The sequence below is a fragment of the Oncorhynchus gorbuscha genome, linkage group LG11 (genome assembly GCF_021184085.1).
Source record: "Oncorhynchus gorbuscha isolate QuinsamMale2020 ecotype Even-year linkage group LG11, OgorEven_v1.0, whole genome shotgun sequence".
Classification (NCBI taxonomy): domain Eukaryota; kingdom Metazoa; phylum Chordata; class Actinopteri; order Salmoniformes; family Salmonidae; genus Oncorhynchus; species Oncorhynchus gorbuscha.
Window position 1 is genome coordinate 41,212,329 of NC_060183.1, and position 24,342 is coordinate 41,236,670.

Below are 24,342 nucleotides of genomic sequence, written 5' to 3' on the forward strand. Positions count from 1 at the left end.
AAACATTCAAACCTTGTTGTACAATGGATTATTCTATTCCTGAGTTGTCTGTGAACAGTTGGAGTCCATTGAGCTCCCCATAGAAACCAAAAGCAACAAGAGACGGGGCTTCTGCTTCATCACCTTTCAAAGAGGAGGAGCGAGTGAAGAAGATCGTGGAGAGAAAGTACAACAGTATAGGATTTAGGTAGGTACTGTACATCATGGCTTCCCTTGGAGGTGTACCTGTGGATGTATTTCAAGGCCTACCTTCAAACTCAGTGCCTCTTTGCTTGACATGGGGAAGAAAAACTAATTCCGCCAAGACCTCATACAAAAAAATTGTAGACCCCCACAAGTCTGGTTCATCCATGGGAGCAATTTGCAAACACCTGAAGGTACCACTTTCATCTGTACAAACAGTAGTACGCAAGTATAAACACCATAAGACCACGCAGCCGTCATACCGCTCAGGAAGGAGACGCGTTCCGTCTCCTAGAGATTAATGTACTTTGGTGCGAAAAGTGCAAATCAATCCCAGAACAACAGCAAAGGACCTTGTGAAGATGCTGGGGGAAACAGATACAAAAGTATCTATATCCACAGTAAAACGAGTCCTATATCGACATAACCTGAAATAACCTGCTCAGCAAGGAAGAAGCCACTGCTCCAAAACCGCCATAAAAAAAGCCAGACTACGGTTTGCAACTGCACATGGGGACAAAGATCCAACTTTTTGGAGAAATGTCCTCTGGTCTGATGAAACAAAAATAGAACTGTTTGGCCATAATGACCATTGTTATGTTTGGAGGACAAAGGGGGAGGCTTGCAGCATCATGTTGTGGGGTACTTTCCTGCAGGAGGGACTGGTGCACTTCACAACATAGATGGCATCATGAGGATGGAACTTATGTGGATATATTGAAGCAACATCTCAAGACATCAGTCAGGAAGTTAAAGCTTGGTCGCAAATGGGTCTTCCAAATGGACAATGACTCCAAGCATACTTCCAAAGTTGTGGCAAAATGGCTTAAGGACAACAAAGTCAAGGTATTGGAGTGGCCATCACAAAGCCCTGACCTCAATCCTATAGAGAATTTGTGGGCAGAACTGAAAAGGCTTGTGTGAGCAAGGAGGCCAACAAATCTGACTCAGTTACACCAGCTCTGTCAGGAGGAATGGGCCAAAATTCACCCAACATATTGTGGGAAGCTTGTGGAAGGCCACTCAAAACATTTGACCCAAGTTAAACAATTTAAAGGTAATGCTACCAAATACTAATTGAGTGTATGTAAACTTCTGACCCACTTCTGACCCACTGGGATTGTGATGAAAGAAAAGCTGAAATAAATCCTTCTCTCTACTATTATTCTAACATTTCAAATTCTTAAAATAATGTGGTGATCCTAACTGACCTAAGACAGGGAATTTTTACTAGGATTAAATGTCAGGAATTGTTTAAAAAAAAACTGAGTTTAAATGTATTTGGCTAAGGTGTATGTAAACTTCTGACTTCAACTGTATGTAAATGTCATATTTCAGTTTTGTATTTTTTATTAATTTGTAAATATTTCTAAAAAACAGTTATTACTTTATCATTTTGTGGTATTGTGTGTAGATTGATGAGGGGAAAAAACAATTTAATACATTTTAAGAATAACGCTGTAACGTAACAAAATGTTACGAATACACTCTGTATACAAGATTCTAGAATATTCCAAAATGCACCAGAAAAAAATAAAATACATTTATCTGGAATTTAATTTGAAATAGGTGTATTTTCGTTTTTGAAGTAGTGTGAACTTTTTGGTACATTATGCTTTACCCTTGGACAGTACACTCACCAGCAATTTTATTAGGTACACCACCCCGAAAATTGATAAGTGGCATTCAGTTACTGTTTGATTGAACAAGTGACCTAAGTGACTTTGAGCGTAGTACAACCATCGGTGCCAGGTATGCGAGATCCAGTATCTCAGAAATGGCTGCCCACCTGGGCTTTTCACACACGACAGTGTCTAGGGTTCACTGAGAGTGGAGCGACAAACCAAAAACATCCAGTCAGCGGAGTTCCTGTGAGTGAAAACAGCTCGCTGATGAGAGAGAATGAAGGAAAATGGCAAGAATCGTGCAAGCGAACAGGCGGGCCACAAATATAATAATGTCACAGTACAACAATCTTGTGCAGAATGTAATCTCGGAACGCACAACTTGTCGATCCTTGTCACGGCTGGGTTATTGCAGCAGATGACCACGCGTTCACTGACGCTGGACAATTGAGTGGAAAAACATTGTCTGCTCCGACGATTCCTGGTTCTTGTTATGTCATGCTGATGGCAGAGTCAGGATTTGGTGTAAGCAGCATGAGTCCATGGACCCATCCCGCCTGGTGTCAACGGTACAGGCTGGTGGCATTAATGTACTGGTGTAGGGAATGTTTTTCTGGCACATGTTAGTTTCCTTTGATACCAATTGAGCAACAAATGTTTTTGACACCTTGTAGAATCAATTTCCTGAATAATTCAGGCTGTTCTGGTGGCAAAGTGGGGTCCGGCCAGTTACTAGATGGATGTACCTAATAAACTGGTCGGTGACTGTAACTCATTGCTAGTGGAGTGTAACTAAACGGTAATGGCGTGAACTATTATGGCTGCCAGAGGTGGCCACCATTTACAAATATGAAAATCATCCAGTTTAAGGAATTCAATACACCTTTATACTGTGGGATGAGGCCCATAAACTGTAACGTTAGTGGTGAGAAATGTTCTAAACTCTTTTTTTCAGGACCCTGTCTTTCAAATTAGAATTTGTAAAAATCCAAATAACTTGACAGATCTTCATTGTAAAGGGTTTAAACACTGTTTCCCATGCTTGTTCAATGAACCATAAACAATTAATGAACATGCACCTGTGGAACTGTCCTTAAGACACAAACAGCTTACAGACGGTAGGTAATTAAGGTCACAGTTATGACAACTTAGGACACTAAAGAGGCCTTTCTACTGACTCTGAAAAACACTAAAAGAAAGATGCCCAGGGTCCCTGCTCATCTGCGTGAATGTGCCTTAGGCATGCTGCAAGGAGGCATGAGGACTGCAGATGTGGCCAAGGCAATGAGACGCCTAAGACAGCGCTACAGGGAGACAGGACGGACAGCTGATCGTCCTCGCAGTGGCAGACCATGTGTAACAACACCTGCACAGGATCGGTACAACCGAACATCACACCTGCGGGACAGGTACAGGATGGCAACAGCAACTGTTACACCAGGAATGCACAATCCCTCCATCAGTGCTCAGACTGTCCGCAATAGGCTGAGAGAGGTTGGACTGAGGGCTTGTAGGCCTGTGTAAGGCAGGTCATCACCAGATATCACCGGTAACAACGTCGCCTATGGGCACAAACCCACCGTCGCTGGAGCAGACAGGACTGGCAAAAAGTGCTCTTCACTGACGAGTAGCGGTTTTGTCTCACCAGGGGTGATGGTCGAATTTGCGAATATCGTCGAAGGAATGAGCGTTATACCGAGGCCTGTACTCTGGAACGGGATCCATTTGGAGGTGGAGGGTCCGTCATGGTCTGGGGTGGTGTGTCACAGCATCATCGGACTGAGCTTGTTGTCATTGCAGGCAATCTCAACGCTGTGCGTTACAGGGAAGACATCCTCCTCCCTCATGTGGTACCTTTCCTGCAGGCTCATCCTGACATGACCCTCAAGCATGACAATGCCAACAGCCATACTGCTCATTCTGTATGTGATTTCCTGCAAGACAGGAATGTCAGTGTTCTGCCATGGCCAGCGAAGAGCCCAGATCTCAATCCCATTGAGCATGTCTGGGACCTGTTGTATTGTATTGGAGTGTGAGGCGTAGGGCCATTCCGCCCAGAAATGTCCGGGAACTTGCAGGTGCCTTGGTGGAAGTGTGAGGAATCATCTCACAGCAAGAACGGGCAAATCTGGTGCAGTCCATGAGGAGATGCACTGCAGTACTTAATGCAGCTGGTGGCCACACCAGATACTGACTCTTACTTTTGATTTTGACCCACCCTATGTTCAGGGACTCATTATTCCATTTCTGTTCGTCACATGTCTGTGGAACTTGTTCAGTTAATGTCTCAGTTGTTGAATCTTCTTATGTTCATACAAATATTTACACATGTTAAGTTTGCTGAAAATAAACGCAGTTGAGAGGCCGTTTTTGTTTGCTGAGTTTATATTGTGTATTTAAATAAATAAAAAATAGACAAACAAACATTATGAAATGTATCTTATTAAATATCAAATGAACAGATCCATATAATCCAAAAACAACCAAACAAATTCCAGGAAGCTTATTTACAGAAGTCGTAATGTGAAATGATATTTTGTCACGTTACTATGCACAATCCACCTTGAATCCGCCTTGGAGGAGACTAAAATAAAATGTAAAAAATGACTCGGTGATTGTGGTTCGTCCTTTTCCTCGTGTTGATATTGTAGTACTGTAGGAGTCTGTGAAGTGATTTAACTGGGGATGACACCTGTAGCAAACAGGATGATGAGGATGAGAATGATCAGAACTATCACTCCAATGATGATCATCATCTTGGTGTTCTTCCACCAGTACTTCCGGGCTACCCGCGTGGATGTCCTCTGAAAGGAGTCTGCCTGAAAATGGGAGGGAATTATGGAAAGTTAACTCGAATATAATTGTGTTTCAAGTAAGCTAAAGAAGGAAGAGACAGGAAAGCAAATGCAGCTTGGCTGTTTACAGCCATTCTCCAACCTACAGGAACCGCACTTCCTTATCACCTTGACAGGATAAGAAAAGAAGAAAAAAACACAGTTGTCTTTTTTTTAGAATACTTACGGTTGCTTGTAGGTCATGTGTCTTGTCAACCAAGTCATCTAACCTCTCTCCCCTCTCCAGCACTTTGTTAATGTTGTCTTTGAGTATAACTTTGACTTCGTTGACTTGGCCCTGCACCGATTCCAGCTTAGAGGAGGCTGGCTGTTGAGAACTGTAGTCAGCCTACAGAGAAGAGGAGGAAGGGGAGAGAATCATCTCTGAATAACATCAACATATTAGGTATGGCATACTGTGTAAACATTGTCGTCAGAATAACATGACACGTATCATTACTGTAGGAGAACCATTTTCATGACCAATTTCACCACAGATCATCACATAGACAGAAGGGAATGGAAAAACTGCATTTGTTCACAGTGTGGAAATTTGCATCTGACTTAGCAATGATAACACTAGCAACATTAAGAGGACTCGTCAATATCAATTAACTTAAAGAAAATGTGCAAAATATAGGAGCCAATACATGATGGGGCAGAAAGCAATTCCATGACATTCCAGGACATATCATATGAACATACTGTATCTGAAAGCAGGGCCAAGTGAATGTTGCTTTAGCCCTCAGCCTCAACCATTCCTTTATTGACACTCCCCTGACAAGAAAATCCTCCTCACAGCTAGGTCACCGATTTGTTTAGTCCAAAAGCTTCTTGCAATGTTACGAGATCACTGGACTCAGACATTTACTGACAGATGCAAGTCACATGGAAATAATTGTATTCACAGTCTGTTGTTCCTAGTCTCCCGAGTCTTTAACCACTAATGTGCTGCTCACCATAGTGCTAACAGTTCCAATCATTAGTGTGCCCTCAAGGCATAGAACTGCCTCACGACCTCCACTTGACGAAAGTCAAACTACTTACCATGTCAGAATAGGAGAAAACTATTAATATACATCCACAACCACTTCAGAGGGTAAAGGTTTCACAAAGACGTTTTATCCAGACTGACGACAAGCATAGTAAATAAAGTCGAGACAGGTAAAGTCTGTCTCAGGCAGCTGTAGGTTGAGACACAGGTTTCACAGGGCGCCTCCCCTCCCTGTAGTTACACATTATCTCCTGCTGCTGCACCGGGGCGCTACCATTGGCCCAACGTTAGTCATTTATTACATTTACATTACATTTAAGTCATTTAGCAGACGCTCTTATCCAGAGCGACTTACAAATTCTTTACATAGAACTAGGATTAGTAGAAAAGACATTGCTCTTAAACCCACCCCATGAAGATCTTCATAACGTTATATATTTCTATGGCACACCCAATATTGCACATAGAGCACTTCAGATAGAAAGAGGAAATCTGACTGAGACGATGTGATAAGAATGTATGTCATGTTGTTCTGATCAGGAATTCTCATTCTACTAATTCTATGTGTCTTTAAGACATACCATCAGCTGTCCAAGCACCTGATGCAGGTCAGAGCTGAATTCATATGGCTGGGCAAAGGCTGCTTTCTTTATCAGGGGGCTGTTAGCAAAGAAACTGCAGATCTGGAAGGCAATAAGAAGTTAAGTCGCTTGGTACATAAGCTACACCTGATTTCCATGGCTGGTCACGTTCAGAGCTTTCTGTTCAAAACATGAGGCTAATCGTACTTCTGACTGTATTATTCACAGTTCGACTTTTATAAAACAGATCATTGTAGAATGCATTTATTTATATTAACACTTGTTAACACACAGGAAGAGCAGGGCATACACTATATTTACGGAAATAAGCTCTGCTCTTGTTATTTTAAAGAGACATATTTGATCTAATTGTTTTGACATGCTTAAGTGTTACTGTTTAGGTATCACAGGATGGTTTAGAATTAATTGTATAACTTAGTGACTTCTGTAAAGAGGGTATAACTTGAAGAAAATAAAGAAACAATTTATTTGGCCATCAAACTGTACCAGTACCCTATGTCTTGTGGTGGACTCTGCCATTGTAACTCGTTATGTAAGCCACTACAGTAAAAGATTGTACATGTAAACTGACCTGGTTAAGGAATTCATGGGCCCTCCTGGACTCGTAGCTGAGCTCTGTCACACAGACGTAGGACACACCATCCTCTGACAGGATGTGGTATCTGAACCTGATTGTTAAAACAAACACATTATGGCCAGCACTTGGAATTACATTTCGCAATGATGTAGTTTGGTAATTGTTATCTCACCCATCCAATTGTATGGACCTTCGATAGAGAGCTCCAAACGGAAGCGGTCTCAGAAAACTCAATGCTGCCTCCTACAACCCAGAAATACATCTACAGCTGTTAGGAATAATCCCCCTCCCTCTTACACACACACACACACACACACACACACACACACACACACACACACACACACACACACACACACACACACACACACACACACACACACACACACACACACACACACACACACACACAAGCCTACCTGAAACCTTCCACCTCTGAGCGCAAGATCAGCAAGGATGATGTTGCTTCTTTCCACACAGCAATACACTATTGGCATGGTCTTTGGTTGGTTACAAATAGTCACAATTACTCATCTGTGCTGCAGTGTTCTTGTCGGTAAATCTGTCATTTGAGGAGAGTAATTATTGCTTGGTTAATCAAAAATGAATTTATGATACGCTAAACTCACAAGTTGCATAGGTTTGCAGCAATTTCACTTTGTTGCTACGGTTATCTTTGTTCTTGTGATGACCCTACCTTGTAGCCTGTGCGCTTGTCACTGTTACTTTGTAACACTTTATTTTATATAATCTAGCTAGGCCTATGTTGGATTCAAAAGCATATGTAAAAGCATAACGTTAGCTAGTTTGAAACAGAAATAGTAACGTACATTTTGTTAGCTAGCTAAATGGCTAGACCGTTCCGTTTCCAGGGGACGTTAGAATGTCACGAGACATTTTACTCAGGATTCGAAGGCACATTCATCATCAAGTTGATCAACAGCTGGGTGCATGCACATCATATCATGGCCAGCAGACGGCGCTATTTTGTATTTTGTATTTTATTTTTTATCTTTATTTAACTAGGCAAGTCAGTTAAAGAACACATTCTTATTTACAATGACGGCCTACAAAAAGGCAAAAGGCCTCCTGCGGTGACGGGGGAGGCCTTACAAGAGAGACAACACCACATAAAGACATACCTAAGACAACAACATCGCAAGGCAGCAACACATGACAACACAGCATGGTAGCAACACAACATAACAACAACATGGTACACACATTATTGGGCACAGACAACAGCACAAAGGGCAAGAAGGTAGAGACAACAATACATCACACGAAGCAGTAAGAGTGTCCATGATTGAGTCTTTGAATGAAGAGATTGAGATAAAACTGTCCAGTTTGAGTGTTTGTTGCAGCTCCTTCCAGTCGCTAGCTGCAGCGAAATGAAAAGAGAAGCGACCCAGGGATGTGTGTGCTTTGGGGACCTTTAACAGAATGTGACCAGCAGAACGGGTGTTGTATGTGGAGGATGAGGGCTGCAGTAGATATCTCAGATAGGGTGGAGTGAGGCCTAAGAGGGTTTTATAAATAAGCATCAACCAGTGGGTCTTGCGACGGGTTTATAGAGATGATCAGTTTACACTGTAAAGGGGTGTCAAACTCATTTCGCATCGTGGGCCACATACGGCCTAGGGAGATGTCAAGTGGGCCGGACCATTAAAATTATACCATACTCTGCTATAAATAACCAAAATATCATGTCTTTCCTTTGTTTTGGTGTAAAGAAGCACAAGAACATTAGGAAAATATTGAAATTTAATGAACTATCCTTTTACAAAACATTTCATGAAACACCTCATATTTCCTTAGACAAATGTGCAATTTACTTTTATCATTCACAAATATGCATTGCAACTGATCCCACTGATTGTACAAAGGCACAACACTTTAATTGGTACTGAAAAATATAGTAATGCACTTTAAGATTAAATGAGACTTTTAAAGAAAGGAATTTTTAAACCACTTACACATACGCATATAAAATCTAAATGTAATCCCTGCGTACACCTTACAAACTAAGGAGAGTGATTTTAAATGTGTAATGAAGAAAGTGTTCGCCTGTCCTGTAAATCTGTAAACTTCATACATGAAACATACATACACATACAATACATACTGAAAATTTATGGAGTTGTATGAACAGTAGAATTCCATCACACAACTTGTTTTGAAGCTGCTGACTAACATTAAAGTGCACATTTTTTAAATCACCACAGTAAGGATTCATCTTCACAGAGCTGTATTCTTTCAATGCAAACAGTATCTAAGGCAGCATTTTAAAGGTGTTAGTCTAGTCTGGACTTGTATTTGTACCTGCAACTTGGCATCTTTTGGCCTGTACAAGTGCATCAACACCAGGTGTCATGTCCTGACTAGCTGTCACTTTCAGAATGTCATTTAAGTGCTTGTTTGTGAGCCTTGAACGCATTTTTGTTTTATTGATATTCATCACTGAGAAAATTTGTTCACAAAGGTAGGTTGTCCCAAACATGCACAAAATTTTAGCAGCCAGGGCTGTTAATTTGGGGTACCCTGGTAGTAGATACTGATAAAATCTGTCCAGACCTACAGAGGCAAATTTGCCCTTCAAATCTGCATCACACTGCAAATCAATTATCTCTAGCTGAATTTCGACCGGCAGATCAGAAGCTTTAACTGTGAAAGGTGAGCGAAAAACTGAAAATTCTGTCTCAAGTTCACCAAATACCTGAAAACGTTTCTCAAACTCCCGCAGTAGTCCTGCAATTTTGTCTTTGTACCGTTTCATGTCTGCATCAGGTCTGGTCACACACACATCTCTCAGACAGGGGAAATGAGCAGGGTTGCCATTTGCCAGTTGCATCTCCCACAAAGTCAGCTTCAACTTAAATGCATGTATGTTGTCAGAAAACTGTGTGACAACTTTTTGCGGCCTTGCAACATTTTGTTCAGATTGTTCAAGTGTTCAGTAATATCAACCAAGAATGCAAGGTCCCGTAGCCATTCCTGAGATTGTAATTCCAACACCGGTTTTCCTTTTTCTCCATGAACTGTCCGATTTCCTCTCGTAGATCAAAGAAATGCCTCAGCACAGCGCCTCGGCTTAACCATCTCACTTCAGTGTGGTATGGCAGGCTGTGGGTAATGTTGCTGTCGCTGAGAAGTTTGTCAAACTGATGATGGTTCAGACCTCTGGACCGGATGAAATTTACAGTGCGAACAACCACCTCCATGACGTGGTCCATTTTCAGCGACTTGCAACACAATGCCTCCTGGTGCAAAATACAGTGAAATGTCCAGAAACGATCTCCTCCATTAAGGGCTTGTACTTTGTCTTTGAACTTTGTCGCGACACCTGCTTTCTTTCCGACCATGGATGGCGCGCCGTCTGTAGCCAGGCTGACAGCGCGGGACCAGTCCACTCCAACTCTGTCCAATGCAGCAACGACAGAGCCGAAAATGTCACACCAAGCACAAAGGTTTTCCGTGCATTTCTGTAAATAAATAGGACGTGGTCCATTTTTCTTTGAAAATTCTACACTCCTTATCTACTTTTCTCCGTTTGGATAACGACATTTTGGCTAATGAGGGTGTAGCGGAGAGGTAGAGACCAAGGTATTAACAACGTCGTAACAAGCAGCAGATGGCGCATTGATACCGTCTGCTGTTTTCAGTCTGTCTCAGTGATGCGGCTTGTCTTCTACTCTGATGGAAAGAGTGCGCCCCTTAGCGGATAATCCATGAATTGCAGCGAATTAAAAATATTAATTCCATGTCTTTTATGCATTTTTTCCACTTTCAAATTATCCTGCGGGCCTGATCGAACCTCCTTGGGGGCCGGTTCCGGCCCGCGGGCCGTATGTTTGACACCCCTGACACCACTGTAAACTTTACAGTGTAGGATAGAGTGCAGTGATGTGTCCTATATGCAGTGAACTTCAAACGGTCGCCTACTGTAGATGTATAAATGTAATAATCATTCATCAATAGTATGTATGGTACCTGTTTCCGTTCTAACCTCAAATCCAAGTCAAGCTTTTGATTGAAGCACTTGTTTAACCAACCAACTAAAGATGAATCCCAGCGGCAACAGGTCCAGGGTGAAAACACCTCAACATTACCAAACTCTTTGTGCACTATAACCTGTTATGAAGACGGGTATGGTTATGTTGTGAGGAGAGGTCACCTCCAAGGCTATAGTGGCTCTCGTGGAGGTGGTCAGGAACACCGCTAAGAAGATCGGTTACGTTCGCTCCTCCACAGGTACAGTTATTCACAGAACGGAGTTAGCCTCAGCCAGGGTACCAGACTGTTTATGCATTTAGCAATGGTACATCTTTGCAAGACAACATCGGTCCACAATTTAATTTGAAAATATAGTCAATTGGTTTTTAGTGATAGCCTACATCACGAGGTCAATGTGTACGTGAAAGTGACAGTAATGTAAGGCGGCTGTGTCTTCCAGGGTTGGACTGTAAGACGTGGAACTGTTTCCTCCGGGGTTTGACTATAAGAGGAAACTGTGTCACTGTCTTTTTCTATTTGACTACTGTCTCCTGTACTGCATGGTTTGACTTATAACATGGTTTGACCTCAGTGGCGATTTTAGCATGTAAATCTTGGTGGGGCAAAAAAATACTAAAGTGGGATGCATGCCAGCAAGCCACTACACAACACTAAACAATACATTAATTACACTATAACGGTGACAAACGGTGCCCACAAACTGTTAGGGCCTACATAAAGCTGTCTGGCAGCGAAACATCATTCAGCCTTATTTACTGCCCTTTAAAAAACATAGCTGATATGACTGACTTGCTTAAACAATCGTGGCTTCTACTGACAATTGAGATGTACAAACTATGGTATAAGGGAACGAGAAGCGGATAAGAGGCAATCCGTGATTTCGATTAAGACATTAATGAGCGAGCTAGGACGGACGTAGTCAATATAACTATTTGTTCAGCACTTTTGAAATGTACAGCGATAGAATTCAGAATAAGGGCCGTTCTTACAGTGCTCTCCCTGTACACCAAGTTAGAAGTGTAGGATAAATAAAGGGGGCATATAAGCAGGCAATGAAATCTCTTACTATATTCGTTGATTACATTTCTTTAAAACAGGTTATAGGCTACATGTGCACCACCAAGTCAGAACAGTAGGTGAAATTATTAGGGTGAGGCTCATGTGCTACTAACATCTTACTTCACAACATAGACTTAGTATTACTTTCTTAGCTACAGTACACAAATCTCCCTGGCATATTACAACATTTATGCAGCAGTATACAATACATTTCTGGACACACCATGTTGTACTGTGCTCACTTGAACAGGAAGGTGGAGTGGCGGTCCTACGTGGGCAAATTTTGTCATCAAACTTTGTCATTTGGGCAATCTTGATATACAACATTTTGAACAGAAATGCAATGGTTCATTAGATCAGTCTAAAACTTTGCACATAAACTGCTGCCATCTAGTGGCCAAAATCAAAATTGCGCCTGGGCTGGAATATACATTATGGCCTTTCTCTTACATTTCAAAGATTATGGTTTTAAAAAAATACACAAGAACGGTTGTTTTTTTCCTTTGTATTATCTTTTACCAGATTTATTGTGTTATATTATCCTACATTCCTTTCACATTTCCACAAACCTTAAAGTGTTTCCTTTCAAAGAATATGCATATCCTTGCTTCAGGGCCTGAGTTACAGGCAGTTAGATTTGGGTATGCCATTTTGTGCGAAAATTGAAAAAAAGGGTAGGATCCTTAATTAAGCAAGTCAGCCATATCAGCTATGTTTTTTTTAAAGGCAGTTTTTTAAAGGCCTCATTTGGCTGAATGAACTATTTCGCTGCCAGACAATGCTCCACTGATAGCCAGGTGTAGCAGTGGTAAGGTTTTGGGATTGCTGTTGGGACAGCTTTATGTAGGCCCTTACAGTTTGTGGGCACCGTTTGTCACTGTTATAGTGCAATGAATGTATTTTTTAGTGTTGTGTTGTGTAGTGGCTTTACTGGCATGCATCTAAAAAAACTGTTTTTTTGCCCCAAGATTTACATGCTAAAATCGCCACTGATAATATATAATAACCGCGGCTTGTGAGTCAACCTGCACAGTAGCAACCAATGTGATAATGGCTTGGGTTATTCATAACACTACACTGTATTTATTTATTATTTATTTAATGTTTTTCAGGTTATGAAATGTTTTGAATTCAATGCACTAAATATTGTACATTCAGATTCTAGTTTTGTCACGCCCTGATCTGTTTCACCTGTCTTTGTGATTGTCTCCACCCACCTCCAGGTGTCTCCTATTTTCCCCATTAGTCCCCGGTGTATTTATCCCTGTGTTTCCTGTCTCTCTGTGCCAGTTTGTCTTGTATTGCCAAGTCAGCCAGCATTTCTCCTAGCTCCTATTTTTCCCAGTCTCTGTTTTTTCCTAGCCCTTCTGTTTTTCATTTTATTTTATAGTATTTTTATTTTTAGCCCTCCTGGTTTTGACCCTTGTCTGCCCTGATCCTGATGCTGAATCCGCCTGCCTGACCACTCTGCCTTTTCTGACCTCGAGCCTGCCTATCCCCTTGTACAGTTTGGACTTGGACCTGTTTACTAAACCCCTGCCTGTCCTGACCTCTCGCCAGCCTATCCCCTGGTACTGTTTGGACTCAGACCTGGTTTATGAACTTTAGCCTGTCCCAGACCTGACATTTGCCTACCCCTTCTGGTACAATAAATATCAGAGCTCAACCATCTGCCTCCTGTGTCTGCATTTGGGTCTTGCCTTGTGCCCTTATATTTTGGAAATCACAATTGGGAAATACTGTTTATTATAGTCACGGGTCTAGCCACTCCGCTGGTTATATGATATTGCTTCATAAGTTTATTTCAGAGGCTTGTGTGTCCAAAGACGGGAGATGAGACGGGAGATGAGTTATATTGATCTCCAAACTAGATCATGTTTTTTTTATATGCAATGTGTATGGGTACAATTCTCCCACCTCAAATAATACTTTATTTTTGGATCTTGCTGTTAAGCTTACTGAGCTGCAAAACAAGTATACAAATCAAATCAAATTTATGTATATAGCCCTTTGTACATCAGCTGATATCTCAAAGTGCTGTACAGAAACCCAGCCTAATGCATGGATTATAACTGCCAGGGTGTTTATTTAATAGAAACTTAAACGATTATACCTGGTGTAATAGGTCAATGATAGTCAGATCCAGAATTGATTTGTTTCTCATTTCTACCCCACTTTTACAGTATGTACAAGAAGTAAGTCATAAACATGCTCCTTCGATTGATCATAAATTGATATTTTTGAAGTTAGAATGTTCTGAAAAATCCAGTGCGTTCGAGGATACTGGAAACTTAGTAATTCACTCGTCTTTAACAAGAGCATAAAGAACTTGCTCATAGACTTGTTTAATTCAGATGATTTAGAACCAAAGCATGGAAGTAAATGGGAAATATTTCATATTTAAGGTAAGATCTATCGGCATTACAAGCAGTAAGGAACTATAGGAGCAAAAATGTTTGAAAGATGATGAGCTTATGAATAAATTGAATGTTCTTTTTAGAAAAGGATCCCATTTCAGCAGAGGAATAAACAGATTTGAATACATCTCGAATAGAAGTAGATCAAATGTAAATTAATGTAGCTAAAGGGGCCTTTATTAAATCTAGAGCAAAAAAGAAACTATAAGACCAAATCTCTTTCTGCCTTAAGTACTGACATCTTGTGTAATAAAGACCCTATGAGAATCACTAGCTTTGTGTATTCTTTCTATGACAATCTGTATAAATTTAATGGGATTGAATGGGAACGTTTTATAAAACATGTCCATGGTCATGTTCCAATGATTTCTGATGAGTTCAAGTCCATATGGGAAGATGAGTTTTCTTTAGTGGAGATTAGAGATGCGCTTAAATCTATGAAGAAGGGCAAAGCACCTGAAACAGATGGTCTTTCTGCAGAATGTTATTTACACTTTTGGAAACATTTAGAGGGACCAGTATTCAACATGTTCCATGAATGCCTAGCTAAGGGTGAGATGATTACTACCATGAAACATGGGGTTATTTCCTTAATACCAAAGGTTGATTAAAGATCCCCTTTTCATAGATTATTGGAGACCCATTACATTATTAAATACAGATTATAAATGGATTACTTTAGCATATGCCAATAGTCTTACAATGGGCCTAAATAATCTTATTCATGAAACTCAAACTGGTTACATGAAAGGTCGCCACATCAGCTGTAACATTGGGTTCGTTTTAGACTTGATTGATTACGCTGATTCAATTGACTCAGAGGCTATTATTTTATTCCTCAACTTTTGTAAAGCATTTGATACAACTGAACACAAATTCCTAATACAGTCGTTGAACACTTCTGGTTTCGGGACTAGCTTTGTGTCTGTTATCAATATGTTTCAGAAAATATATTAAAAGTTATATTATGATTCATCTTAACACATCTAAAATATTTAATATTCACCGCAGTGTATGCCAGGGTTGCCCTATTTCAACTTTCGTATTCATTTTAGTTGTAGAATTACTATATATTAGGATTTTAAACAACCCTGAGAGGTATTTTAATATTTGGAAAATTAATACAAATATCTCAATTAGCAGACGACCTAGCTATGTTTCTAAAAGACAAGGATCAAGTTGCTATTGCACTTAAAATTATCAAATCATTCTGTTCAGCATCTCGTCTGTAACTTTACTTAATAAATGTGAAATATTTGCCATACATAACTCAAATTACCAATCTGTTGAGCATATTCCAGTGAAAGATCATATGAAATATTTAAGGGTGCACATGGCAAAAAAACGTATTGTCCATCAACATCTCAATTTCTTTTAGAGATTAAAGAAAACAAAATCCATCTTAAACAACTGGCTCCAGACTAATAACTGGTTCCAGACTAATAACTGGCTCCAAACCTGGTTTGAAATAAATATTATATTTGTGCTTGATTTATTTGATAAAGAAGGAAATATACTCTGTTATAGAAAGTTCTTACAAACATCTAACTACCAATAGATTAAAAATAATTTAATTCTATACGCAAAGCAATACCTTCAGGACTTACTCAATTAATGAAATCTCATCTGTGCTTTGGAGAACATAGATGCACAAATTAAGATAGATGCACAATTTATGTTAGAAGGTTGCCCTCTGCTGGATAAGAAATGTAATAATACATTCGTAAGAGAGCCTTTTAACTCCAAAAACAAGATCTCTCCTAGAGGGAAATTCTTCTGGAGTGCATATATTACTGAAATTTAATGAAAGAAAGCTTGGTTGCTCCCTCACAAATGTTTCATATCAAATAAAGTAAAATAAATTCACTTTAAAAATGTGCACAAAATATACCCTTGCAATAACTTGTCTGTGGTAAAGAAGGGGAAACAATTTGTCATGCAGGTGAAAGAGGACCCAAAAGCGACTTAACAGAAACAGAGTTTATTCAAGTCCAAACAGGGAATAACTGAAATCCTCTAGTCTGTAGAGGGGAATAACAGGAGAAGCGGCTACAGACTGCAGGTCGCTTCGGGTAGGCGCAGGCCGTAGCTGACAGAGACACCTGCTCACACGCAGCATCTGATGAAGGCAAAAACACGACAGGACAGGGCGATACACAATCACAGCACGGTGAATTCTAAACAAGGAACCGACAGGACAGGAACGGAACACAAAGGAATAAATAGGGACTCTAATCAGGGGAAAGGATCGGGAACAGGTGTGGGAAGACTAAATGATGATTAGGGGAATAGGAACAGCTGGGAGCAGGAACGGAACGATGGAGAGAAGAGAGAGCGAGAGAGTGAGAGAGGGAGGGGAGAGAGAGGGATAGAAAGAGGGAAAGAACCAAATAAGACCAGCAGAGGGAAACGAATAGAATGGGGAGCACAGGGACAAGACATGATAATAAATGACAAACATGACAGTACCCCCCACTCACCGAGCGCCTCCTGGCGCACTCGAGGAGGAATCCTGGCGGCAACGGAGGAAATCATCGATGAGTGAACGGTCCAGCACGTCCCGAGACGGAACCCAACTCCTCTCCTCAGGACCGTAACCCTCCCAATCCACTAAGTATTGGTGACCCCGTCCCGAGAACGCATGTCCATGATCTTATGTACCTTGTAAATAGGTGCGCTCTCGACAAGGACGGGAGGGGGAGGGAAGACGAACGGGGGTGCGAAGAAAGGGCTTAACACAGGAGACATGGAAGACAGGATGGACGCGACGAAGATGTCGCGGAAGAAGCAGTCGCACAGCGACAGGATTGACGACCTGGGAGACACGGAACGGACCAATGAACCGCGGAGTCAACTTACGAGAAGCTGTCGTAAGAGGAAGGTTGCGAGTGGAAAGCCACACTCTCTGGCCGCAACAATACCTTGGACTCTTAATCCTGCGTTTATTGGCGGCTCTCACCGTCTGTGCCCTGTAACGGCAAAGTGCAGACCTCACCCTCCTCCAGGTGCGCTCACAACGTTGGACAAACGCTTGAGCGGAGGGAACGCTGGACTCGGCAAGCTGGGATGAGAACAGAGGAGGCTGGTAACCCAGACTACTCTGAAACGGAGATAACCCGGTAGCAGACGAAGGAAGCGAATTGTGAGCGTATTCTGCCCAGGGGAGCTGTTCTGCCCAAGACGCAGGGTTTCTGAAAGAAAGGCTGCGTAGTATGCGACCAATCGTCTGATTGGCCCTCTCTGCTTGACCGTTAGACTGGGGATGAAACCCGGAAGAGAGACTGACGGACGCACCAATCAAACGACAGAACTCCCTCCAAAACTGTGACGTGAATTGCGGGCCTCTGTCTGAAACGGCGTCTAACGGGAGGCCATGAATTCTGAATACATTCTCAATAATGATTTGTGCCGTCTCCTTAGCGGAAGGAAGTTTAGCGAGGGGAATGAAATGTGCCGCCTTAGAGAACCTATCGACAACCGTAAGAATCACAGTCTTCCCCGCAGACAAAGGCAGACCGGTAATGAAGTCTAAGGCGATGTGAGACCATGGTCGAGAAGGAATGGGAGCGGTCTGAGACGACCGGCAGGAGGAGAGTTACCCGACTTAGTCTGCGCGCAGTCCGAACAAGCAGCCACGAAACGGCGCGTGTCACGCTCCTGAGTCGGCCACCAAAAGCGCTGGCGAATAGACGCAAGAGTGCCTCGAACACCGGGATGACCAGCTAACTTGGCAGAGTGAGCCCACTGAAGAACAGCCAGACGAGTGGAAACAGGAACGAAAAGGAGGTTACTAGGACAAGCGCGCGGCGACGCAGTATGCGTGAGTGCTTGCTTAACCTGTCTTTCAATTCCCCAGACTGTTAACCCGACAACACGCCCATAAGGAAGAATCCCCTCGGGATCAGTAGAAGCCACAGAAGAACTAAACAGACGGGATAAGGCATCAGGCTTGGTGTTCTTGCTACCCGGACGGTAAGAAATCACAAACTCGAAACGAGCGGAAAACAACGCCCAACGAGCTTGACGGGCATTAAGTCGTTTGGCAGAACGGATGTACTCAAGGTTCTTATGGTCTGTCCAAACGACAAAAGGAACGGTCGCCCCCTCCAACCACTGTCGCCATTCGCCTAGGGCTAAGCGGATGGCGAGCAGTTCACGGTTACCCACATCATAGTTGCGCTCAGATGGCGACAGGCGATGAGAAAAATAAGCGCAAGGATGAACCTTATCGTCAGACTGGAAGCGCTGGGATAGAATGGCTCCCACGCCTACCTCTGAAGCGTCAACCTCGACAATGAATTGTCTAGTGACGTCAGGAGTAACGAGGATAGGAGCGGACGTAAAACGTTCTTTTAGAAGATCAAAAGCTCCTGGGCGGAACCGGACCACTTAAAACACGTCTTGACAGAAGTAAGAGCTGTGAGAGGGCAGCAACTTGACCGAAATTACGAATGAAACGCCGATAGAAATTAGCGAAACCTAAAAAGCGCTGCAACTCGACACGTGACCTTGGAACGGGCCAATCACTGACAGCTTGGACCTTAGCGGAATCCATCTGAATGCCTTCAGCGGAAATAACGGAACCGAGAAAAGTAACGGAGGAGACATGAAAAGAGCACTTCTCAGCCTTTACGTAGAGACAATTCTCTAAAAGGCGCTGTAGAACACGTCGAACGTGCTGAACATGAATCTCGAGTGACGGAGAAAAAAATCAGGATATCGTCAAGATAGACAAAAACAAAGATGTTCAGCATGTCTCTCAGAACATCATTAACTAATGCCTGAAAAACAGCTGGCGCATTGGCGAGACCGAACGGCAGAACCCGGTACTCAAAATGCCCTAACGGAGTGTTAAACGCCGTTTTCCACTCGTCCCCCCTCTCTGATGCGCACGAGATGGTAAGCGTTACGAAGGTCCAACTTAGTAAAGCACCTGGCTCCCTGCAGAATCTCGAAGGCTGATGACATAAGGGGAAGCGGATAACGATTCTTAACCGTTATGTCATTCAGCCCTCGATAATCCACGCAGGGGCGCAGAGTACCGTCCTTCTTCTTAACAAAAAGAACCCCGCCCCGGCCGGAGAGGAAGAAGGCACTATGGTACCGGCGTCAAGAGACACAGACAAATAATCCTCGAGAGCCTTACGTTCGGGAGCCGACAGAGAGTATAGTCTACCTCGAGGAGGAGTGGTCCCCGGAAGGAGATCAATACTACAATCATACGACCGGTGAGGAGGAAGGGAGTTGGCTCGGGACCGACTGAAGACCGTGCGCAGATCATGATATTCCTCCGGCACTCCTGTCAAATCGCCAGGTTCCTCCTGAGAAGTAGGGACAGAAGAAACGGGAGGGATGGCAGACATTAAACACTTCACATGACAAGAAACGTTCCAGGATAGGATAGAATTACTAGACCAATTAATAGAAGGATTATGACATACTAGCCAGGGATGACCCAAAACAACAGGTGTAAACGGTGAACGGAAAATCAAAAAGAAATAGTCTCACTGTGGTTACCAGATACTGTGAGGGTTAAAGGTAGTGTCTCAAATCTGATACTGGGAAGATGACTACCATCTAAGGCGAACATGGGCGTAGGCTTCTCTAACTCTCTGAAAGGAATGTCATGTTTCCGAACCCATGCTTCGTCCATGAAACAACCCTCAGCCCCAGAGTCTATCAAGGCACTACATGTAGCACCCGAACCGGTCCAGCGTAGATGGACCGACAAAGTAGTACAGGATTTTGATGGAGAGACTTGAGTAGTTGCGCTCACCTGTAGCCCTCCGCTTACAGATGAGCTCTGGCTTTTACTGGACATGAATTAACAAAATGTCCAGCAACTCCGCAATAGAGGCACAGGCGGTTGGTGATCCTCCGTTCCCTCTCCTTAGTCGAGATGCGAATCCCTCCCAGCTGCATGGGCTCAGTCTCAAAGCCAGAGGAGGGAGATGGTTGCGATGCGGAGCAGGGAAACACCGTTGATGCGAGCTCTCTTCCACGAGCCCGGTGACGAAGATCTACCCGTCGTTCTATGCGGATGGCGAGAGCAATCAAAGAGTCCACATCTGAAGGAACCTCCCGGGAGAGAATCTCATCCTTAACCACTGCGTGGAGTCCCTCCAGAAAACGAGCGAGCAGCGCCGGCTCGTTCCACTCACTAGAGGCAGCAAGAGTGCGAAACTCAATAGAATAATCCGTTATGGACCGTTCACCTTGGCATAAGGAAGCCAGGGCCCTAGAAGCCTCCCCACCAAAAACTGAACGGTCAAAAACCCGAATCATCTCCTCTTTAAAGTTCTGGAACTTGTTAGAGCAATCAGCCCTTGCCTCCCAGATAGCTGTGCCCCATTCTCGAGCCCGGCCAGTAAGGAGTGAAATGACGTAAGCAACCCGAGCTCTCTCTCTAGAGTATGTGTTGGGTTGGAGAGAGAACACAATCTCACACTGCGTGAGAAAGGAGCGGCACTCAGTGGGCTGCCCGGAGTAGCAAGGTGGGTTATTAACCCTAGGTTCTGGAGGCTCGGCAGGCCAGGAAGTAACAGGTGGCACGAGACGTAGACTCTGGAACTGTCCAGAGAGGTCGGAAACCTGAGCGGCCAGGTTCTCCACGGCATGGCGAGCAGCAGACAATTCCTGCTCGTGTCTGCCGAGCATGGCTCCTTGGATCTCGACGGCAGTGTAACGAGCGTCTGAAGTCGCTGGGTCCATTCCTTGGTCGGTTCCTTCTGTCATGCAGGTGAAAGAGGACCCAAAAGCGACTTAACAGAAACAGAGTTTATTCAAGTCCAAACAGGGAATAACTGAAATCCTCTAGTCTGTAGAGGGGAATAACAGGAGAAGCGGCCACAGACTGCAGGTCGCTTCGGGTAGGCGCAGGCCGTAGCTGACAGAGACACCTGCTCACACGCAGCATCTGATGAAGGCAAAAACACGACAGGACAGGGCGATACACAATCACAGCACGGTGAATTCTAAACAAGGAACCGACAGGACAGGAACGGAACACAAAGGAATAAATAGGGACTCTAATCAGGGGAAAGGATCGGGAACAGGTGTGGGAAGACTAAATGATGATTAGGGGAATAGGAACAGCTGAGCAGGAACGGAACGATAGAGAGAAGAGAGAGCGAGAGAGTGAGAGAGGGAGGGGGAGAGAGAGGGATAGAAAGAGGGAAAGAACCAAATAAGACCAGCAGAGGGAAACGAATAGAATGGGGAGCACAGGGACAAGACATGATAATAAATGACAAACATGACACAATTATACAAATCTTTTATGAGTGTGACTCATAAAAAAGTTTTTGAAGTTATTTTGGAGCGAGTTAATTATCTACATTTATTATTTCATTAATGAGACCGATGTATGTACAATGAAAGATGTAATATGTTATAATTCAAATGAAACAAAACTACATAATTTGTTGTTAATTTCTTCATTCTCTCTGGTAAATGTTATATACACAAAAACAAATATTATAAATCTGTCCCCAAATGCAATATATTTTTTATTTGAAATCCAATATTCAATTAAAAAGAAATAACAAAAAGTCACTGTATTCCCCAGGTGGTAAAGGTAGGCAATAACACGTCTGCCACGCTGATCCTCAACACGGGGGCCCCTCAGGGGTCCGTGCTTAGTCCCTTCCTGTACTCCCTGTTTACCCACGACTGTGTGGCCAACCACGACTCCAATGCCATCATTACGTTTGCTGACTACACAACAGTGGTAGGCCTCATTATCGACAACGATGAGACAGCCTATAGGGAGGAGGTCAGAGACCTGGCAGTGTGGTGCCAGGACAACAACCTCTCCCTCAATGTGAGCAAGACAAAGGAGCTGATTGTGGACTAGGACCCCATTAACATTGACGCGGCTGTAGTGGAGTAGGTCGAGAGTTTAAAGTTCCTTGGTGTCCACATCACCAACAAACTACCATTGTCCAAACACATCAAGACAGTCGTGAAGAGGGCACGACACATTTTCCCCCTCAGGAGACTGAAAAGATTAGGCATGGGTCCCCAGATCCTCAAAAATTATACAGCTACACAATCGAGAGCATCCTGACCGGTGGCATCATCGCCTGGCATGGCAACTGCTCGGCATCTGACCGTAAGGCGATACAGAGGGTAGTGCGTACAGCCCAGTACATCACTGGGGCCAAGCTTCCTGCCACCCAGGACCTATATTTATTTTATTTGTATTTAACCTTTATTTAACGAGGCAAGTCAGTTAAGAACAAATTCTTATTTACAATGACGGCCTACCCCGGCCAAACCCGGACGACGCTGGGCCAGTTGGTCGCCGCCCTATGGGACTTCTAATCACGGCCGGATGTGATACAGCTGACCGTGATTGATATATAATAGGCAGTGTCAGAGGAAAGCCCAAAAAATTCTCCAGTCACCCAAGTCATAGACTGTTCTCTCTGCTCCCGCACGTCAAGTGGGACCGGAGCACCAAGTCTAGGATCAAAAGCTCCTTAACAGCTTCTCCCTCAAGCCATAAGACTGCTGAACAGTTTTACTTTACTTTATTTTGTAAATATTTTGAACTGCATTGTTGGTTAAGGGCTTGTAAGTAAGTATTTCACGGTAAAGTCTACTACACCTGTTGTATTCGTGACAAATAAAGTTTGATTTGTTTTGAACTCTCACTGGTTTGTACATTTGTAACCCCTGACCTTATTTTATTTATTTTATTGTAGGTGCTTTAACTTTTGAAACTCAAATAGTTTTTGCTTTTCTCAAAATAGCATTTTAGAGTTTTTAAATTGTAGCCTATAGAAATGCAGTAGTCTAAATTAGTTTAAACGTTAAAAAATGTATAGGAAGGGAAGACCCAGTCCGGACCTCACTAAAACCCAGACAATAAACCTAAAACCCCTAGCTATGGCCCTGCCAGCAGAGGTTATTGTTACACACTTATTACATATGCCTCGAGAAAAGTGAAAAGCACAATATTCACCATCACCGCACACTGACTCTGTACTGCTCTCTGTCTCAGGCGTCGTTGATGTCGTCTCTGCTGCTGCCAATATAATGCTTTTACCAAGAACAATGGCAACATTAGTGAATTTACACCAATAATATTCGGTGTGACACAGCTCTATGTTACAGAGATTTCAATTGGTTGAAACCTCGTGCCGGAAAGAAAACCCTTTTAGGGTCTCGGGTCGAGCTTGCTTTGACGAACAGACTGGACAATTTTCACGTTTGAAGGACTGAAGTGGAGATTTGGTAACTTTGGAGTGGACAAATAGGAGTAGGACCACCGTCAGACCAACGTTTTATCGACCGCAAAACAACAGAGCAGATAGCCAAGGGCGTTTGGACCAGCAGAAAGTATGCGAACTTCTCTGTTCGCATTTGGAACTATCGGCTACTTCATGTGTTTTGCGTTTAATGTTCGTTACGCGGATAAACTGCGGAGGAAAACTTAAACTTGATTGATTTGTATTTATTTTGAAAAGTCACCATGTCGGGGGATGAGGGGATCTATGCGGCGAAGAAGAGGAAGAAACCCGTCCAGAAAAGGTAAGCATAATATGCTTATAAATGTAGGATGTATTCACTGCTTTCTGCTTCTGGTCATGCACGTCTCTTAGATTAGGTCGAAAGTCATTAGTGTCCCATTTCGGTTCCGGGCCGTGGTAAAGTTGGTTTGAGTTTCGATATATCTCTAGGAAGAGTGTTGGTGGTTCTAAACTTCTTTCATTTAAGAATGATGGAGGCCATTGTGTTCCTGGGGACCTTCAGAGCTGCTGAAATGTTTTGGTACCCTTCCCCATATCTGTGCCTCGACACAATCCTGTCTCGGCGCTAACAGACCATTTATTCGAACTCATGGCTTGGTTTTTGCTCTGACATGCACTGTCAACTGTGGGACCATATATAGACAGGTGTGTGCCTTTTCCAAATCATGTCCAATCAATTGAATTGACCACAGGTGGACTCCAAGTTGTAGAAACGTCTCAAGGATGATCAATGGAAACAGGATGCACCTGAGTTTCATAGCAAAGGGTCTGAATACTTAT

At 43.0% G+C, this 24,342-nt stretch overlaps 2 protein-coding genes across 6 annotated transcripts in view; one reads left to right on the top strand and one right to left on the bottom strand.

The window, feature by feature from the left end:
* Positions 1 to 4,230: 4,230 nt before the first annotated feature.
* On the bottom strand, positions 4,231 to 23,367 carry si:ch73-234b20.5 (uncharacterized protein LOC449923 homolog). 4 transcript variants are annotated; one of them, XM_046369635.1, is made up of 7 exons: positions 23,274 to 23,367; positions 7,235 to 7,377; positions 6,988 to 7,058; positions 6,810 to 6,906; positions 6,218 to 6,319; positions 4,830 to 4,991; positions 4,231 to 4,627 (listed from the first exon to the last, which is right to left on the bottom strand). In XM_046369635.1, exons 2-7 carry the CDS (start codon positions 7,310 to 7,312, stop codon positions 4,484 to 4,486), a joined length of 654 nt encoding a protein of 217 aa, XP_046225591.1. In that variant the 5' UTR covers positions 7,313 to 7,377; positions 23,274 to 23,367; the 3' UTR covers positions 4,231 to 4,483. The 4 variants fall into 4 exon arrangements, with proteins under 4 accessions (XP_046225591.1, XP_046225590.1, XP_046225589.1 ...); XM_046369634.1 differs by lacking the exon at positions 23,274 to 23,367 and adding an exon at positions 7,646 to 7,900; XM_046369633.1 differs by lacking the exon at positions 23,274 to 23,367 and adding an exon at positions 7,513 to 7,900.
* The window catches only part of LOC124048647 (aryl hydrocarbon receptor-like), a 70,944-nt gene continuing 69,958 nt past the window's right edge, over positions 23,357 to 24,342 (top strand). Inside the window, exon 1 of one of the 2 annotated variants that reach the window (XR_006841267.1) lies at positions 23,357 to 23,842. Coding sequence is in view for 1 of the 2 variants with exons in the window: in XM_046369632.1 (XP_046225588.1) it covers positions 23,784 to 23,842 (59 nt within the window). In the remaining variant the exon portion in view is untranslated. The remainder of the gene's footprint in view (positions 23,843 to 24,342) is intronic. The other variant, XM_046369632.1, reaches the window with a different exon arrangement.